This window comes from Mirounga angustirostris, unplaced genomic scaffold (genome assembly GCF_029215605.1).
Source record: "Mirounga angustirostris isolate CCGP_5_RB_7025 unplaced genomic scaffold, mMirAng1.0.hap1 SCAF_5, whole genome shotgun sequence".
NCBI lineage: Eukaryota > Metazoa > Chordata > Mammalia > Carnivora > Phocidae > Mirounga > Mirounga angustirostris.
In genome coordinates, this window is record NW_026991713.1 from 178,896,054 (window position 1) to 178,910,242 (window position 14,189).

The 14,189-nt window shown below is 57.8% G+C and overlaps 1 protein-coding gene across 20 annotated transcripts in view; it reads left to right on the plus strand.

Moving 5' to 3' along the window:
• Positions 1 to 14,189, plus strand: part of MAD1L1 (mitotic arrest deficient 1 like 1) — a 315,585-nt gene that overhangs the window by 221,053 nt on the left and 80,343 nt on the right. For all 20 annotated transcript variants that reach the window (XM_064593404.1, XM_064593403.1, XM_064593406.1 and 17 more), the window contains one exon: positions 8,192 to 8,282. In XM_064593404.1, coding sequence (XP_064449474.1) covers positions 8,192 to 8,282 — 91 coding nt within the window. The remainder of the gene's footprint in view (positions 1 to 8,191; positions 8,283 to 14,189) is intronic.

Below are 14,189 nucleotides of genomic sequence, written 5' to 3' on the forward strand. Positions count from 1 at the left end.
CTGACCTCTAATTCCATTATGGTCTGTGAGTATAGTTTGTACAGTTTCAGTTTTTAAAAATGTGCTAAGGTTCGTTAAATGCCGCAGGAATACGCCCTATCTTGGAGAATGCTTACCTGTCCTTGAGAAGGACTCTGTTGTCCTAGGGGGTGCATTATGCCCATGTCCATTAGACCTGCCTGGCCCATGGCCCGTGCGGCCCCTTCTGCCTCAGCGTCTGCTTGTTGCTGCAAGTAGGAGTGAGGGCTCCAGCCGCACTCCCACTCTCCTCTTCTCTCCCTCCAGCGCGGCCCGCTGTTGCTTCGTGCATTTCGACATTGTGCTTTTAGCAGCAAGCACACTGAGGGTTATTGTGTGCTGCGGAACTAACCCCTTTCCAGGCACGTTCTCAGCAGTGTGTGTTTGCTTTGTGTCCATGTCACATTTGGTAATTCCTGCGAGAAGTCTCGACTCTGTTGTTCCTACGTGTGGTATGATTGGTGATCAGTGATTATGATTCACGGAGGCCCAGGTGGTGGTTAGCACTGTTAGCGGTCAGGTGTTTCTTCGTTCAGGCGAGTGCACTTCTGTAGGACCCGCGGCTCCTGCAGACCCCACAGGTTGCCGTGTGCACGGGGAACCAAAACACTCGCTCGATTCGCTTTTCTGTGGCTCTGGGACCCAGCCCACGGGGTCTCCGCGCTGTGTCTGCACGTTGTGTCGTCGTGGCCCCTTTTGGGTGGGCCGCTGGCTGGTCCCCTGCATCCGACGTCGACATAGCCACTTCGGCTCGCTCCCTTCTTCCTGTCGCCGTTCCTTTTCTTCACGTTTCTTTCTTGCGTGAGCCCTTACTACGTGCCAGGCACTGACTCATTTAATTCTTAAAACAAGCTGTAAAAAACCCAGTATGGACTATTACTATCCCAACTTTATAGATGAAGGAAGTGAGAAAGGAGTAAGTATCTTGTCCAGGGTGATATTGTAACCTTCTTTCATGCCAACTGTTCATTTTGGATTAAGTTTTGGTTTGCAGGAGGCTTGCAAAAACAGGACAAGAGCTCCCATGGGCATGTTTCCCATCATCTCGAACATCTTCCGCTGGACACACCTGCTGTGGGATTGTACCGTCATCCTTTGGCTGCGCCGTTCATCTGCCCGCTGACGTCCAGTCCGGGCCCCGCCTTGGTTTTGGTTACCCCTGCCTCCTCTGCTCCAGACAGCATCCTGGTCTCTCTCTGTTTCCTGCAACCTCATCAGCACTGGCCAGGTGGTCGTGGCCGTCCCCGGGCCAGGCTTGTCTGACGTGTCTCATGAAGAGACCTAGGTTTGGGCTCTTGGGAGGAAGTCCATGGAGGTGAGGCCTCCTCATTGCACGAGACCAGGGGTCCGTAACACCGACACTTCCTTCCCGACGCACATCCTTGGTTCTCATTTTATCGTAAGTCGCTCTTTCCAAACTCCGCTTAGCAATTTCTGCTGAACAGCCACGTGCCACCAACACAAGGACACGGTTCAGCCAAACTCCTTGCGCTCTGTGGTGAGGCCCACCTTTCCTCCACCTTCCAGAACATGCTCTTTGCTTCCACCGGAGTCCTCCCCATAGTTACCCTCAGTGCCCAGATTCCTGGCTGTAGCCTGTGCCCATCACCCGCTCTGAAGCCGTGTCCGCACGGGCAGGGGCTTGTCGCAGCGGCCTCCACCCCTTGGGACCAAATCTGCCTCTGCGCTTGGGCTGCCATGGCAGATGGCACAGCCCGGGCACCTTAAGCAACAGACATTTATTTTCTCCCTGTTGGAGCCTGTAAGTCTGAGGTCAGGGGGCCACGTGGTTGTTTCTGGTGAGGACCCTTCCTGGCTGCAGGCCTTGCCTTCCTGCCGAGTACTCACGGTGGGGGACAGTGTGCATAAGCCCTCGGGTATCTCTCTTACAGGGACACTTACCCCTTCACGGGGTACCACCCTCAGGACCTCAGCGAACCCTGCCTGCGTCCACGTTCCATCACACAGGGGTTAGGGCTTCAGCATAAGAATCTGGGGGGACACAGACGTTCAGGGCATTGCAGGACCCCCTCCTTGCATGGACGACCCCAGAGCTGGGCCGGCAGCCTCTCTGTGCTGCAGACCCCACTGCGAGATCCGACATTTGTTGCGTGTGGACGCGGTCACCTGTGCCTGTGAGCCCGACCCTTCTCTCTGTGCTGGAAACAGGGTGGGCGTGTGACGCACTGCACGGTCCTGAGCCGACGGTCAGGGCCCGTCGGGGAGGGGGAGGCAGCAGGGAGTGCGTGCCACGTGGGAGCAGCGGGCGCTCAGGCTGGACAGGTGCGTCATGGGCCAGTGCCGCCGGCTGTGCCTGTCCAGGCCGTTCTGGGGCCTCACCCCTGGCACCCCCTCCCCCATTGCCGTTGCGTGGTCCAGTGGGAGCGGCTAGCAGCCGCCTCTCCTTGCCGATTCCTGTGCACACCCTGCTTTGACTGGCTTCGTCTTCTCGAGAGGCGATCCAGGATGTCGTCCGGTTTGTGTAGCAGCCCCCTCGTCTCAGGAACCTGGAGGCAGTTTCTACAAACTCACGCCACGGCTGCTTGCTTTGAACCACTTGAAGGCAAAGCAGCCTTGCGAGCTTTGGAACACAGGCGGTTTATTCTCTCTCCCTCAGCGAGGTAACAGTTTGCCTGAAGAGGAGGCCCAGGGAAAGGAGGTGCTCCGTCTTAAAACGCGCAAACAAGCGTTATTTATGTGGGTTTGTTCTCTGACAGCGGCATGGATTACAGCGAGCCGTCTTATCGATACGCCTACAGCCACGCATGTGCTTATTTGAATGTAGCCCTCGAGCACATTCGCTCACGAGCCTTCAGAATCCGTAACCTGTTTTCACAGCAGCCTAGCAGGGCTTCTCATGCAGCCTGCGCCCAAGATGCAGTGGTCCTTCCCACAGAAGGCTGCTTCCCCGAGGCGGCAGGTGCTGCCCCCCCCACTCCTGGGGGCACCTCCTTGTCCATCCCTCGGAGAAGCCCTGACCCAGCAGGAGCCCGTCTGCGAGGGGGGCGCATGTCCGCGCTCTGGCCAGTGCTCCCGCCTCTGCGGGGGGGCGGGGGGGCCTGCAGCAGCGCTCGTGGGGGTGTGGGGTGGTGCACGTCAGCAGGTGTTTCTGCAGCTTTATTGGGGTGTGGCCGACAACAGGCTGCACATGTTCAGAGTGTAGTGTGATGTTCTCACAGACACGCACGCCCCTGTCAAACGGTCACCACACTCCAGGTGCTGGACCTGCCCGTCACCCCCGACGTTTGCTCTCGAGGGCTTGGAAGCCTCCCTTCCTCCCCCACCCCAGGCGGCCCCTGATCTGCTCTCACTCGAGCGGACTGGCTGGCGTTTGATAAAGTTGGAGAGGAACGGACTCGCGCAGTGTCCACTCTTCTGTGCCCGGCTTCACAGTTCTGACATCGCAGTGCGTGCGAATCAGTGGTGTGTTCCCGTAGATTGCCGGGTCGACGTGCTGCGGTTTGTCTGCGTGCACTAGGGGTGGGCATTCGCTTTCCCCGGCTTTCGGCCGCCACAGACAAAGCGGCCTCATGTTACAAATAAAGTCCTTGTGTGGAGATACACTCCTGTTCTCTCAGTGGCGGCTGTGTGCTGCCCTGTTTTAGGAATCTGCCTGCCTGAGTGGCTGCCCCGCCCAGCATCCCCGCCACCAGCCAACGGCCCCCAGGGCCTCCACAGCAGCACTTGGCCCGCAGCCTTTCCCACTGTACCCGGAATCGGTGCGCGGCCGCCCTGCTTGGGGTGTGCACTTTGTTTCCCTAACGACCGATGATGTTGAGCGTCTCTGTTTGTCATCATCGGGGGTCTTGTTCTGCAGAGTGTTCCCACTCGTGTCCAGTTTTTACTCGACGGTTTGCTCCTTGCTGAGTCTGAGCGTTCTTCGTCTGTTCTGGGTGCAGGTCCTCTGTCACATACTTGCCTTGCACGCATCTCCCCCCATCCTGCGGCTCGCCATTTCGCTGCCTTGTGAGGCTTTTAAGGAGAAATCTGTATCAGTGTTTTCTCTTTATTTGTGATGATTTGGGTATTGTAGCTGTGAAACTTTGCCTATCCCAGATTCGCAGGTTTCCCCCTATATTCTTTAGTAATTTTATAATTTTCCGACTTACATGGAAGTTTCTGTTTCCATTTTGAGTTAGTTTTTTATATTACACACATTACAGAATTGGAGGATTTTTTTTTTTTTTTTTTTTTTAACGAATACCTAGCTGTTCCAGCACCATTTGTTGAAAAGACATCCTTTCTGGGAGCCTGGGTGGCTCAGTCAACTAAGTGTCTGACTCTTGATTTTGGCTCGTCGTGATCTCAGGGTCATGAGATTGAGCCCCGCGTCCAGCTCCATGCTCAGCGGGGACTCTGCTTGAGAGTCTTCCTCTCCCTCTGCTCCTCCTCCCGCTCATGTGCACTCGCTCTCTCTAAAATGAATAAATCTTTAAAAAGAGACAGCATCCTTTCTATGCTGAATTGCCTTAGAATATTTATCAGAACAGGCTGTCCATGTGTAGGTGTTTATTTCTGGGCTCTGTTGTGTTTCCTCAGTCTGACTTCAGACCAAGGCTGTTTTGGTCACTCTGGCTTTATGACGATTTCTTGAAATTAGGTTGTTAGCTCTCCAGCCTTTTCCCCAATGTTGTTTTGAGCATTCTGGGCCTGTTACATTTCCACATGACTTTCAGAATCAGTTTGTCCGTTTGTACAGAGAAATGTGTGGGATTTGACTGGGATGGCTTGGATTCTCTCGAACAGTGTGGGGAGAAGTGAGGTCTTGGCAGGCTGGCCTTCTAGCCGCAGCCGCGTGTATCTCCATGTATTTGGGCTGATGGTAATTCCCCTCCGCTCAGCGGACCCCTGCATAGTTATCAGAGGGTGGGCCTCCGACAGCTTCTCCGGATTGATCTCCACGTGCTCTGTGTTCTTGGATGCTGTGTTATGTTTTCCAGTTATCCTTCTTTTCTAGCTCAATTCCATTAGGGTCACGGAAGATACTTTGAATTACTAAAATCCTTTTCAACACGTTGAGCCTCTTTGCGTGGCCCAGCCTCTGTCTGTGTTCACGAATGTGTGTCCGCCCGAGAGGACTGCCCTCTGTTGTGGTGGTCAGAGTGCTTCCACCCGACACTGAGTCAAGTTGGCTGGTCATGTTGTTCCTGTCTGCTTTTCCTTCTGGGGTTTTTGCTTCTCATTCTACCAGTTATCGAGAGCGTGATACTGACCTCTCTGGCTGTAACCGTGGGCTTGGCTCTCTCTCCTTGCCTTTCTACCAGGTTTTGCTGCATCTCTCTGGAAGCTCTGTCGTGAGCCTGTGTGTGTTCAGGCCGGTGTTCTCCTGGCCAGTGGCCTCTTTGTCATTGAATTTGCCTCGTGGGAGCCATTCCTGGCTCTGAAACTGACTTGGACGCCAGCGGGGTCTCCAGCTTTCTGTCTTCCCCGTGCCACTGTCTCATGGAGCTTTGCCTCTCCGTGTCAGGAGCGCTCTTTTGAGGCAGCGCATAGTGGGGCTGTTCTGCCCACTCTGACGGCCTGCGTGTAGGCGGGTGGGTAGGCGGCACACGTGTCATGTGGCGGCCGGTACAGCTGGGTCTCACTCTCTCCTTCTCGTCTCAGCTCTTCCTCTGCATTCCCCGTTCTGATTTTCTGCCTTCTTTCTCATTCAGTGGGTGTGTGTCATTATTTCATTGTATTTCCTTTTTCCACTTACTAGTTGTTGCTCTTGGCTATTTTGGGGGTTGTTTTCGGGGTTACGGTACACATCTTCCACTTACCACAGCCCTCCTGCAAGCGATGCCGTACCTTCCCACACGGGCAGCCTCGCAAGCCCGTGTGTCTGATGTTCCCCTCGAGCCCCTGTGCGTGTCACCCGTTCTAGTCAGACTTCCACCTCAGACCCCAGGACACTTTTGTTAGTGTTGTTGGAACGGTCTCTTCAAAAATTGTAATGTGCTTTTGTGTCTTGGCTAGAAGATGCCGTGTGTATATACACGGTGGAATATTACTCAGCCATAAAAAAGAATGAGATCTAGCCATTTGTGACGACATGGATGGACCTCGAGGCTGTTACGCTCAGTGAACTAAATCAGAGAAACACAAATGCCGTAGCGTTGCACTCACGTGGAATTCAAAGACGAAACGAGTGATCCGATGAAACAAAACAGAAGCGACTCACGGATACGAGAACAAACTGCTGGCTACCGGAGGGGGAGGGGTGGGCAAACCGGTGGGGGGATTAGGAGCTACAGACCTGCAGTTATAAAACGGGTGAGTCTCGGGGTGTGGCGTACAGCACAGAGAACGCAGCCCAGGACCACACAGTGACTTTGTGTGGAGACAGACGGTGACGTCCATAGTCGCTACCATGGTGAGCCTTCCTTGATGTCCGTGGTCTCAGAGTCTCGGCGTCACACGCCTGAAACTCGCGTGATGGTGCTTGTCAACGGTACGTCAACTGCAAATAGAAGCTAGTAATTTCAGTGTCCTTATAAGATTTAGATGAAATTGAAAACCACGTACTTGCCAGGGTAGTCACGCTCTCCACTGCTGCTCGCTCCTTTGCGTGGATCCCAGTCCCCATGCAGGGTCCCCGTCCTGCTGCCACCAGGGCTTCCCTGGCCTCCCTCGTGGAGCGGGTCCGCTGGTGGCGCGTTCTTGTAGGTTCCGTTTGCCTCAGACCATCTTTATGAATATTTTCATTGGGAATCAGATTCTAGGTTGGCATTTTTTTCTTATTTCAGTATTTCAGAGATTTTTCTTTTTGTCATGTGCAGAGGGGGCTCTGTCTTGTGCTTGGGGTTTGTTGAGCTTCTTAGATCTGTGTATACTTTTCATCAAATTCGGCACTTTCTGGCAGTGTTTGTCCTTCTCTCCCTCCCTGTCCTTTCCTCCGGGGGCTCCACCCACACGGACGTTGTGCTCCGTGAAGTCGCCCCACAGCTCAGTGACGACCTTGTGAGTCTTAAATATTCCTTTTCTTATCTGTTTTACTCGGGATTATTTTCAGTGTTTTGTGTGTTGGGTTGTTTTTTTCTTTTCTTTTTTATAGTCTTCAAGTGTGAAACCCTTTCTCCTACAGAGTCGACTCTGTAATTAGCCCGTCCAGTCTGTTTGTCAGCTCGGGTGCTGGGCCTTCCCCTCCAGGGATTGGGTCATCTTGCTCTTTCCTCCTTACGCCGCTGAGCTGCTCAACAGCAGACTGGTGCTCCCGTGTCCCAGCACTTTAGTAACCGTTTTAATGTCCTTGGGTGCTACTTAATGTCTGCCGTTCTTGGTCGGTTTCAATTGATTGATTATTCTCCTCATTATGGGTCATGTTTTCCTACTTCTTTTAATGCCTGCTAGGCCTTGATTAGTTGGCAGACACTGAATTTTGGCTTGTTGGATTCTGAATGTTTTTGTATTCATATAAATCTTCTTGAGCTTTTTCAGAGATGCAATTAGGTTTCTTGGAAAGAGTTTGGTCCTTTCAGATCTTGTGTGATTTGCTGGGTCGTCCTGGAGCACTTCTCAGTCTAGAGATAATTATCTCTCGCTCCTGAGCCAAGACCTTCCTGAATAATCTATGAAATGTGAGCTTTCCATTCTGGCTGGTGGTGGGGAAGGCCCTGTTCCTCAGCCTGTGTACCTGCTGGGCACTGCTTCCTGGACACACTTTTTGATTTTTAAATCATGTGAATGTAGTGCCTTTCAGAAAATTAACTTTAAAAAATGAAGACAAAAATAAGACTTTCTTACGGTGAGCTGAAGCCTGCTGCTCGCCTGTGTCGGCCGCTGGCCTTCACATAGCCTCTGGGCCCATGACGGAGGAGGGACGCTGCGCGGTCCCCTGAGCCTACTTCCCCCCCAGCCCGCATCTCTCTCCAGGCCATCTCCGTGGTTCTGTGTCCTCTATGACATGTGGTCACACCTCCTGGGAGTGGACCACCAGGCACAGGACACGTGCAAGCTCCTACCTGTCCTGCCTCCGCTTAGCCACCCCCCCCCCACCACCACCGAGCTGTGGTCGGTGAAGACCCCCTGCAGAACCATCTTGGTCAGAACAGACACGTGGGCTGCACTCCCGGCCGGCGTGAGAGAGACACACACCCACACACACCCACACACACCCACACCCACACACCTGTCTGTCGGAATGGATGGGCGAGCTGCTGTGTATGTCCTGATGGTCCGGCTCTTCTTGCAGGTTGAAGATTGAGGAGCTGGAAGGGGAGCGCAGTCGTCTGGAAGAAGACAAGAAGATGCTGGAAATGCAGCTCGAGCGGTTCACCCTGCAGGTGCGTACTGGCGGGCGGCCACGGCTGGAGGCTCCTCCCAGAGCTCCGCGTTCTCCCGGCAAGCATGCCCTGCCCTCCCGGCTTCTTCCTGCATGTCCGTGCCTCCCGCACGCACAGACGTCCCGTCTTCTGGGTCACCAGACTCAACCGAGCTGGGGCCCTCCCGGATGCACGCACCCCTGGCTGGCTGAGAGCATGTGTCCCAGAGCCCAGCACAGAGGGTGTCCCGCCTTCGGGCCGCGTGTCACCAGCCCATGGCCCCGGGCCTGTGCTCCACCGGCGTTCTCCCCTCCCCCTGCACTGGCCACGGCCCGTGGGACCTTCTCTGTTTGGGCTCGTATCCAGGACCGTCCCCACCTGCCTGCAGCCGCGAGGTCACACTGCTGTTCACACCGTTCACTCCGACTTTGTTTTTCACTGTTATCCTCTTGTCTAAATTGTTCCATGGCAAGGAACCTGCAGGTTTGTGATTACCCAGATTTTGGACAGGCCATTGGTTTTATCTTGACACCTATTAGAAGCAAATCAAATCTCTTTTTTGTTACCGATTCTTGGAGTCGGGAGAAGTGACAGCTCTGATGAAGCGAGGTGCCATGAGCCGTGGCTCGCAGCGTTCAGCTCTGGGAGCCGCACTGGTTTAATTGGGCCGCGGTCCTCAGAAGGGAGAGCTGGGCTGTTGGCAGGTCCACCCCAGCGGCCCATCAGCCGGGCCCTGTCAGAGCAGGGTTGGCGGGTGTCTCCTGCGTGTCCAGTCAGGAACAGCCCGTGAGCGGGGCTCGTGGCTGCCCAGGCCCCCCCACCGCGTGATGGGGGTGCAGTGAGTCCTGCTGGAATCTTTCCCTTTTTCCTGCCTCTGGGCTTCCAGGCCTTTCCCAGGGAGCCCGCTGTGGCTCTTGGCAGGGTTTCTGGGGTGCGATGCAGGTGAGCACTGTGGCTGATGGACGTTCGTCATCCTGGGAGATGGGGTGTCCGGTGCTCTTCCCGCGTCTGGTGTTCCTGGGTGGAGATACTTTGAGCTCCACGCCGACCCTCGGGTGGGGCAGAGGTCTTGCAGCAAGTCCTGGAGCTGCTCACGGCCAACGGGCTGGGCACCTGCTCATGGGGGCAGGTGGCGTCCGTGTCCATGGGAGCTGGGGGGGCCCGGGACAGGCTTGTGCGGCCAGGTTTCCGTCATGCTGGGGGCTCAGGTGCGTGTGCGGGGATGTGGCGGTACTCCCTGAGCTCGGCCATGGCCCTGGGGCGGGGGTGGCAGGGCTGAAGCGCAGAGGAGTGGGTGGTGGAGGCTTCTAGATAGCCTCGCACCGCTGCCTCCTCTGCTCTGGTGGGTGTCCCAGGCCTGGGGACGTTTGCTGGTCCCGCGGCAGTGCCGTCTCTGACCTTGAGTGGCAGCAAGAGGAGGGCTGTGACAGTCTGTCCATGTTCCCGCTTGCAGCTCGAGTCCATGAGGGCCGTCCCCGCACCTAGACTGGGGCTCGTCTCAGGAAGGTCGGCCACGCACCATCACTGTGCTCTGCAGACCTCTCCCTGTGTCCACGGTCCTCAGTAGGAGGTCCTGATGAGGAAACGTCCGGTCAGGGAGGAGCAGTCGTTCGGTCGAGGGCACCCAGCAGGAGAGGCAGAGCTGGGCTGGGCACCCAGTTCCCTGTCTCCTGGCCCGCTCCCCCCGCCGGCCGCGCCAACCCGCATCTGTCGTGTGGTGCTGTGGGCAGGCACAGGTTGGCGCCCCAGGGCTGAGCTGACTGCTCCAGAGGGCGTGGGCGCTTGCCGTGGAAGCAGCGGTTGTGTGACCCCGACGCCGTCCCTTCTTCCGGCTCACGACGAGCGCCGGTGAGCCCAGGCCCTGCCGAGGGTGCAGAGACACGGGGCTCCGCCCTGGAACCCTGACCCCCCAGGACAGACAGGAGTGAAGGCGGCGAGTCAGGGCAAGGTGAGCGGCCGTGCGGGTCACGCAGAGCGGACAGGAAGAACTTGGGTCTGGCCGGGGTCCAGGCAGCCACGAAATGGGTGTGAAGGCGGCTTGGACGCTCAGAAACAGGAGGGCATCGTGGGGTCCTCAGCTGGACCTGTCCCGTCCCTTGCCCGGGTGGCTTTAGGCATGTTGGCTTTCCCATGTGAGCCCCCACTTCGTCCTTTATAACTTTGGGATAACCATGTGCACGTGGGGGTGCCTGGGGAGAGGAAACGCGTGTGGAGGGCAGAGACCTCACCCCTTCACCTCTGCGCCGGGGCCTGGGAAGCAGCAGGCCTGCCACGGGTGTCTTCGCCCCCGCTGCCCCGCGAGCCCCACGCAGCCCAGCCACGGCCGGCAGGGCGCTCCTGTGCGCATGCCCTCCCCCTCTCCCCTCTTCCCTCTGCAGACAGGCTTCGAGTTGGGCCGCTTCGAGGAAGATTGATTAAAATCAGCTGCAGTTTGACTTAATTGGGAACATATGCTTGGAGAGGGAGCGCCACCAGTTAGAACTTCTTGTAATCAGTTCACAGCTGGTTGGTGAGGCAACAGCTCCCGTTCCCAGTCCAAGCCTGCTCCTCGCTCTCCGGACGGCGTGGGGCGCGGGCTGCGGGGGCGGGGCCGTTCCCACGCTCGACCCGGTGCCCCAGCCCACGGAGGGGCCCCCGCCAGCCGCGGGGGACTGCTGCTGTCTCGTGCGCGCCCCCCTTTAGAGATGGGGAAACCGAGGCCCACAGCCAGCGCATGAGTGGCTGGCTCACAGACCCCTTCTGTAGAGGCAGGATGGGCTGGGCCAGGTCCAGATGTCCCGGGGCTGGGAGTGGGCAGACCACCTGGACGGCTGGGCCTGGAGGCAGGGGGCGCCCTGTGCTTCCCGTGTGGCTGCCGGAGCCAGGGGCTGGCCACCACGGCCCTGGGCCCCCTGCTCCCTCCCACCCCGCCCCTGCCCCGCACACCTGTCCGCGGCGGGCCTCGGTTTCCCAGAGCCAGGAGAATGATTGCGGACTGGCAGTAGGACTCACGTCCCATTGGCCTCTTCTCGGTGGGTGGGCTCTGGTGCGGGTGGGGGCTGCGGCCCTCACCGTGGCCTGTGGCCCTGGCCTCAGGCCACTTTGGTGACCGCGGTGACAGCTCCCAGGCCGGCCGAGCAGGGCCCGGGCCTCACCAGTGTTAATAGTAACGCTGCCGTCCCGTGCCTTACCTTGACGACACCCGTGCTTTCCCCATTCGTGTTTCTGATAGGCCAGATGTGGGGACGGTGACAGCCACGGGCCACATGAAGCTCTGGAGGTGCAGCTGAGAGGGGCGGCGGACGCGTGTCTGTCAGCAGCCCTGGCCGGACACCCGAGTGCACAGCACAGCCTGGCCACACGCTTGCGCTCTGGGCCCTCGGCCCCCTGGGTTTGCCCTAGCGCTTGATGAGCATTCTCAAACGTACAGCCGGACGAATTCCTCCGTGGAGACCCGCTTACCCACCACCCACATCCGGGCACGAGCATCTTACTGTGGGGGCCTCCTGATACCACCCCTCTGCCATCCATCAGTGCTTTTACATTTTTCTGATGCATTTTAAAGCAAATTGCAAACATCTGCACCCTTCCCTGTAAATGCTTCAGCATGTAATCAAGCAGAATTCTTCTCTGGGAGTGGAGCCCACGTCTCACTGCCCCTCCGTGCTGCCTGATCACGCTGCTTATTCAGCCAGGTGACCATCAGGGGTGGGCGCAGGTCCCACTTCCCCCCCAGCCCACCCCGCGCGCCGGCTCCCCCGGGGCTGGGTGGGGCTGCCTGTAGCCAGCCGGCAGCGCTGCTCAGGAAAGGGACCAGACTGCAGCCCAATGACATTTGAAATAAGTATCTTTTTTGGAAACGGAGTGGGTAGAAAATTGCTGGGTTGCCTGTGAGCGGAAAGCTCACGGTGCCCGTGGAGCTGTCCCCGCTCCCATCCCTGCGTCAGCAGGCAAGCAGCTCTGTCTCATCAGACCCTCCCGGCCTCCACCTCCTTCCCTCTTCTTGAATACGAGGTTGGGGGGGGTGCTGCCCTCCTCACCCTGTGCTGCCCTCTTCCCTCTGATGCTGTGACAGGATGGCCCCCCGGGTGCCCACTGGTTCCCTCCACCTGCAGGTTCCTCCTGCCTGGCCCGGGCCCCCCCCGGGGACAGACCTCCCCGCCCCCACCTGCCAGGGAGCCCTGAGCCGAAGGCAGGCCTGACCTCTGCTTCTGAGAACCCTCCTGCTCTGTTCCCCTGTGGCCTGTCTGGCTGCTGACCACGCCCTCGGGCATGTCCTGCCCCTGGCTGGCCCTCTGCCCACACTCCTGCAGTGCTCTCTGGGTTCCTTCCTGGAGGGGCCGAACCCCACAGGCCATGTGCTGGGGATGCGTGGGTGGAGGGTGAGCCCCAGAGGGGGTGACCGGAGCAAAGGGCTCTGTGTATGGCATCTGCGTGTGTGTGTGTGTGTGTGTGTAAGATAAACTTCTGGAGGGAGATCATGGGATCAGAGGGTACCTGCACTTACTCTGGTAGATTCTGCTGTGGGACGGCGTCGACCGCAGCCTAGGAGAGCGCCGGCTCCCCGCGGCCTCACCAAGAGAGCGCTGTGACGCTGGGAGATCTTCTGCCGGTGGGGGGGGTAGGCCAGTATACTTTCAACCTTCCGTCCTTTCATTACACGCGGGAGTGAGGGCCCTTGAGTACGTTCGTGTATGCTAATGTCCGTGGTCCGTTTCTCAGATGGGTTGTTGGTCCTGTTGATTTTGTGGAGCTTTTTGTATTTTGAGGAGTTGAGGTGTTTTTGTTTTGTGACTGTATTTTCCAGTTGGTCGTCTGTCTTTTGACTTTGCTTGAGGCGTTTTTAACGGAGGACAGGTTTTGGTCTTGGGGTTTTTCTGTAGGTGCGTTTGTTGACGTTGCGTCTGGGCTCAGGTTGTGCAGGGCTCTTCCACGGCGGTTTTGTTTTTCACGTGTGAGTCTGCGTTGATGCGGCGTTTGGGTACAAAGCCCGACATCAGCCTGTTCCCCAGCAGAGCTCCTCCCGGTAGCCCCAGGACCGCTTACTGCAGAGCCTGTCCGCGCTGGGGTGCAGGGCCGCCCCCTCGGGCCCGGGTGGCTCCCCCGGCTGGTGCGCCCCGTCCTTCCCGGCCCCGTGACCTCTCCTGCAGGATTTTCCTGGCACCTCTTGTTTACTTTTATGTGCCCCCTGGAATGAACGTATCTAGCTCCCCCAACCAATGTAGAAATTGTTAGGTTTCGTGGGAGATGAGGGTGAACCTCTGGGGTCCAGACATCGTGGGACGGTTGCTCTTCTGCGCAGGAACGCTGCTGTGTCTGCATTTACGGGGTCCCCGTTGTGCCCCACCGGAACGCTTACAGACAGGTGTTCCTCTCCTATGTTACCTCTGGGTTGGGGGTCTTTCCTTCGGTGTCCTGGCCGGGCGAGCGCACACGTGGACTCTGAGCTCCGCTCTGGAGGTTTGTGACCCTCCTCGGGGCGGGCAGACGTGTGCCCCGGACCCGCGCTCCTGGACGGGCGTGTAAAACAAGACGCTTGAGGAGAGAGCCTCCCTTCCCCACCGTGGCGCCCGGCTGCTCATGTTTATTAACGCCGAGGACTAAGAAAAGCCAGCTTGCTGATGTGCACTTGTGTGGAGACATTTCGACAGGCACTGATTTCTTTTGATTTTTTTATGAGGAGAACAACGTGTCTTGAATAATAAGCCCCTTCACATCCCATGAGCCGGGGCCAGCAGGCGTCTCCGCGGGGCCGCAGACCCCCTAGGCTGCTGGCCCGGACGGCCTCTCCCCCGTGCACACACGGGGTCGTTCCACCTTGTGACCCTCAGGGCGCCGGGCCGGCCTGCTCTGCTGCCCTGGGACCACGTGGCCTGGGGGGCGGTGGCACCGCGCCGTCTGTGGCCCCGGCAGCCTCGCCGCTCTCAGACCGCGTGCGGACGCCTCCTG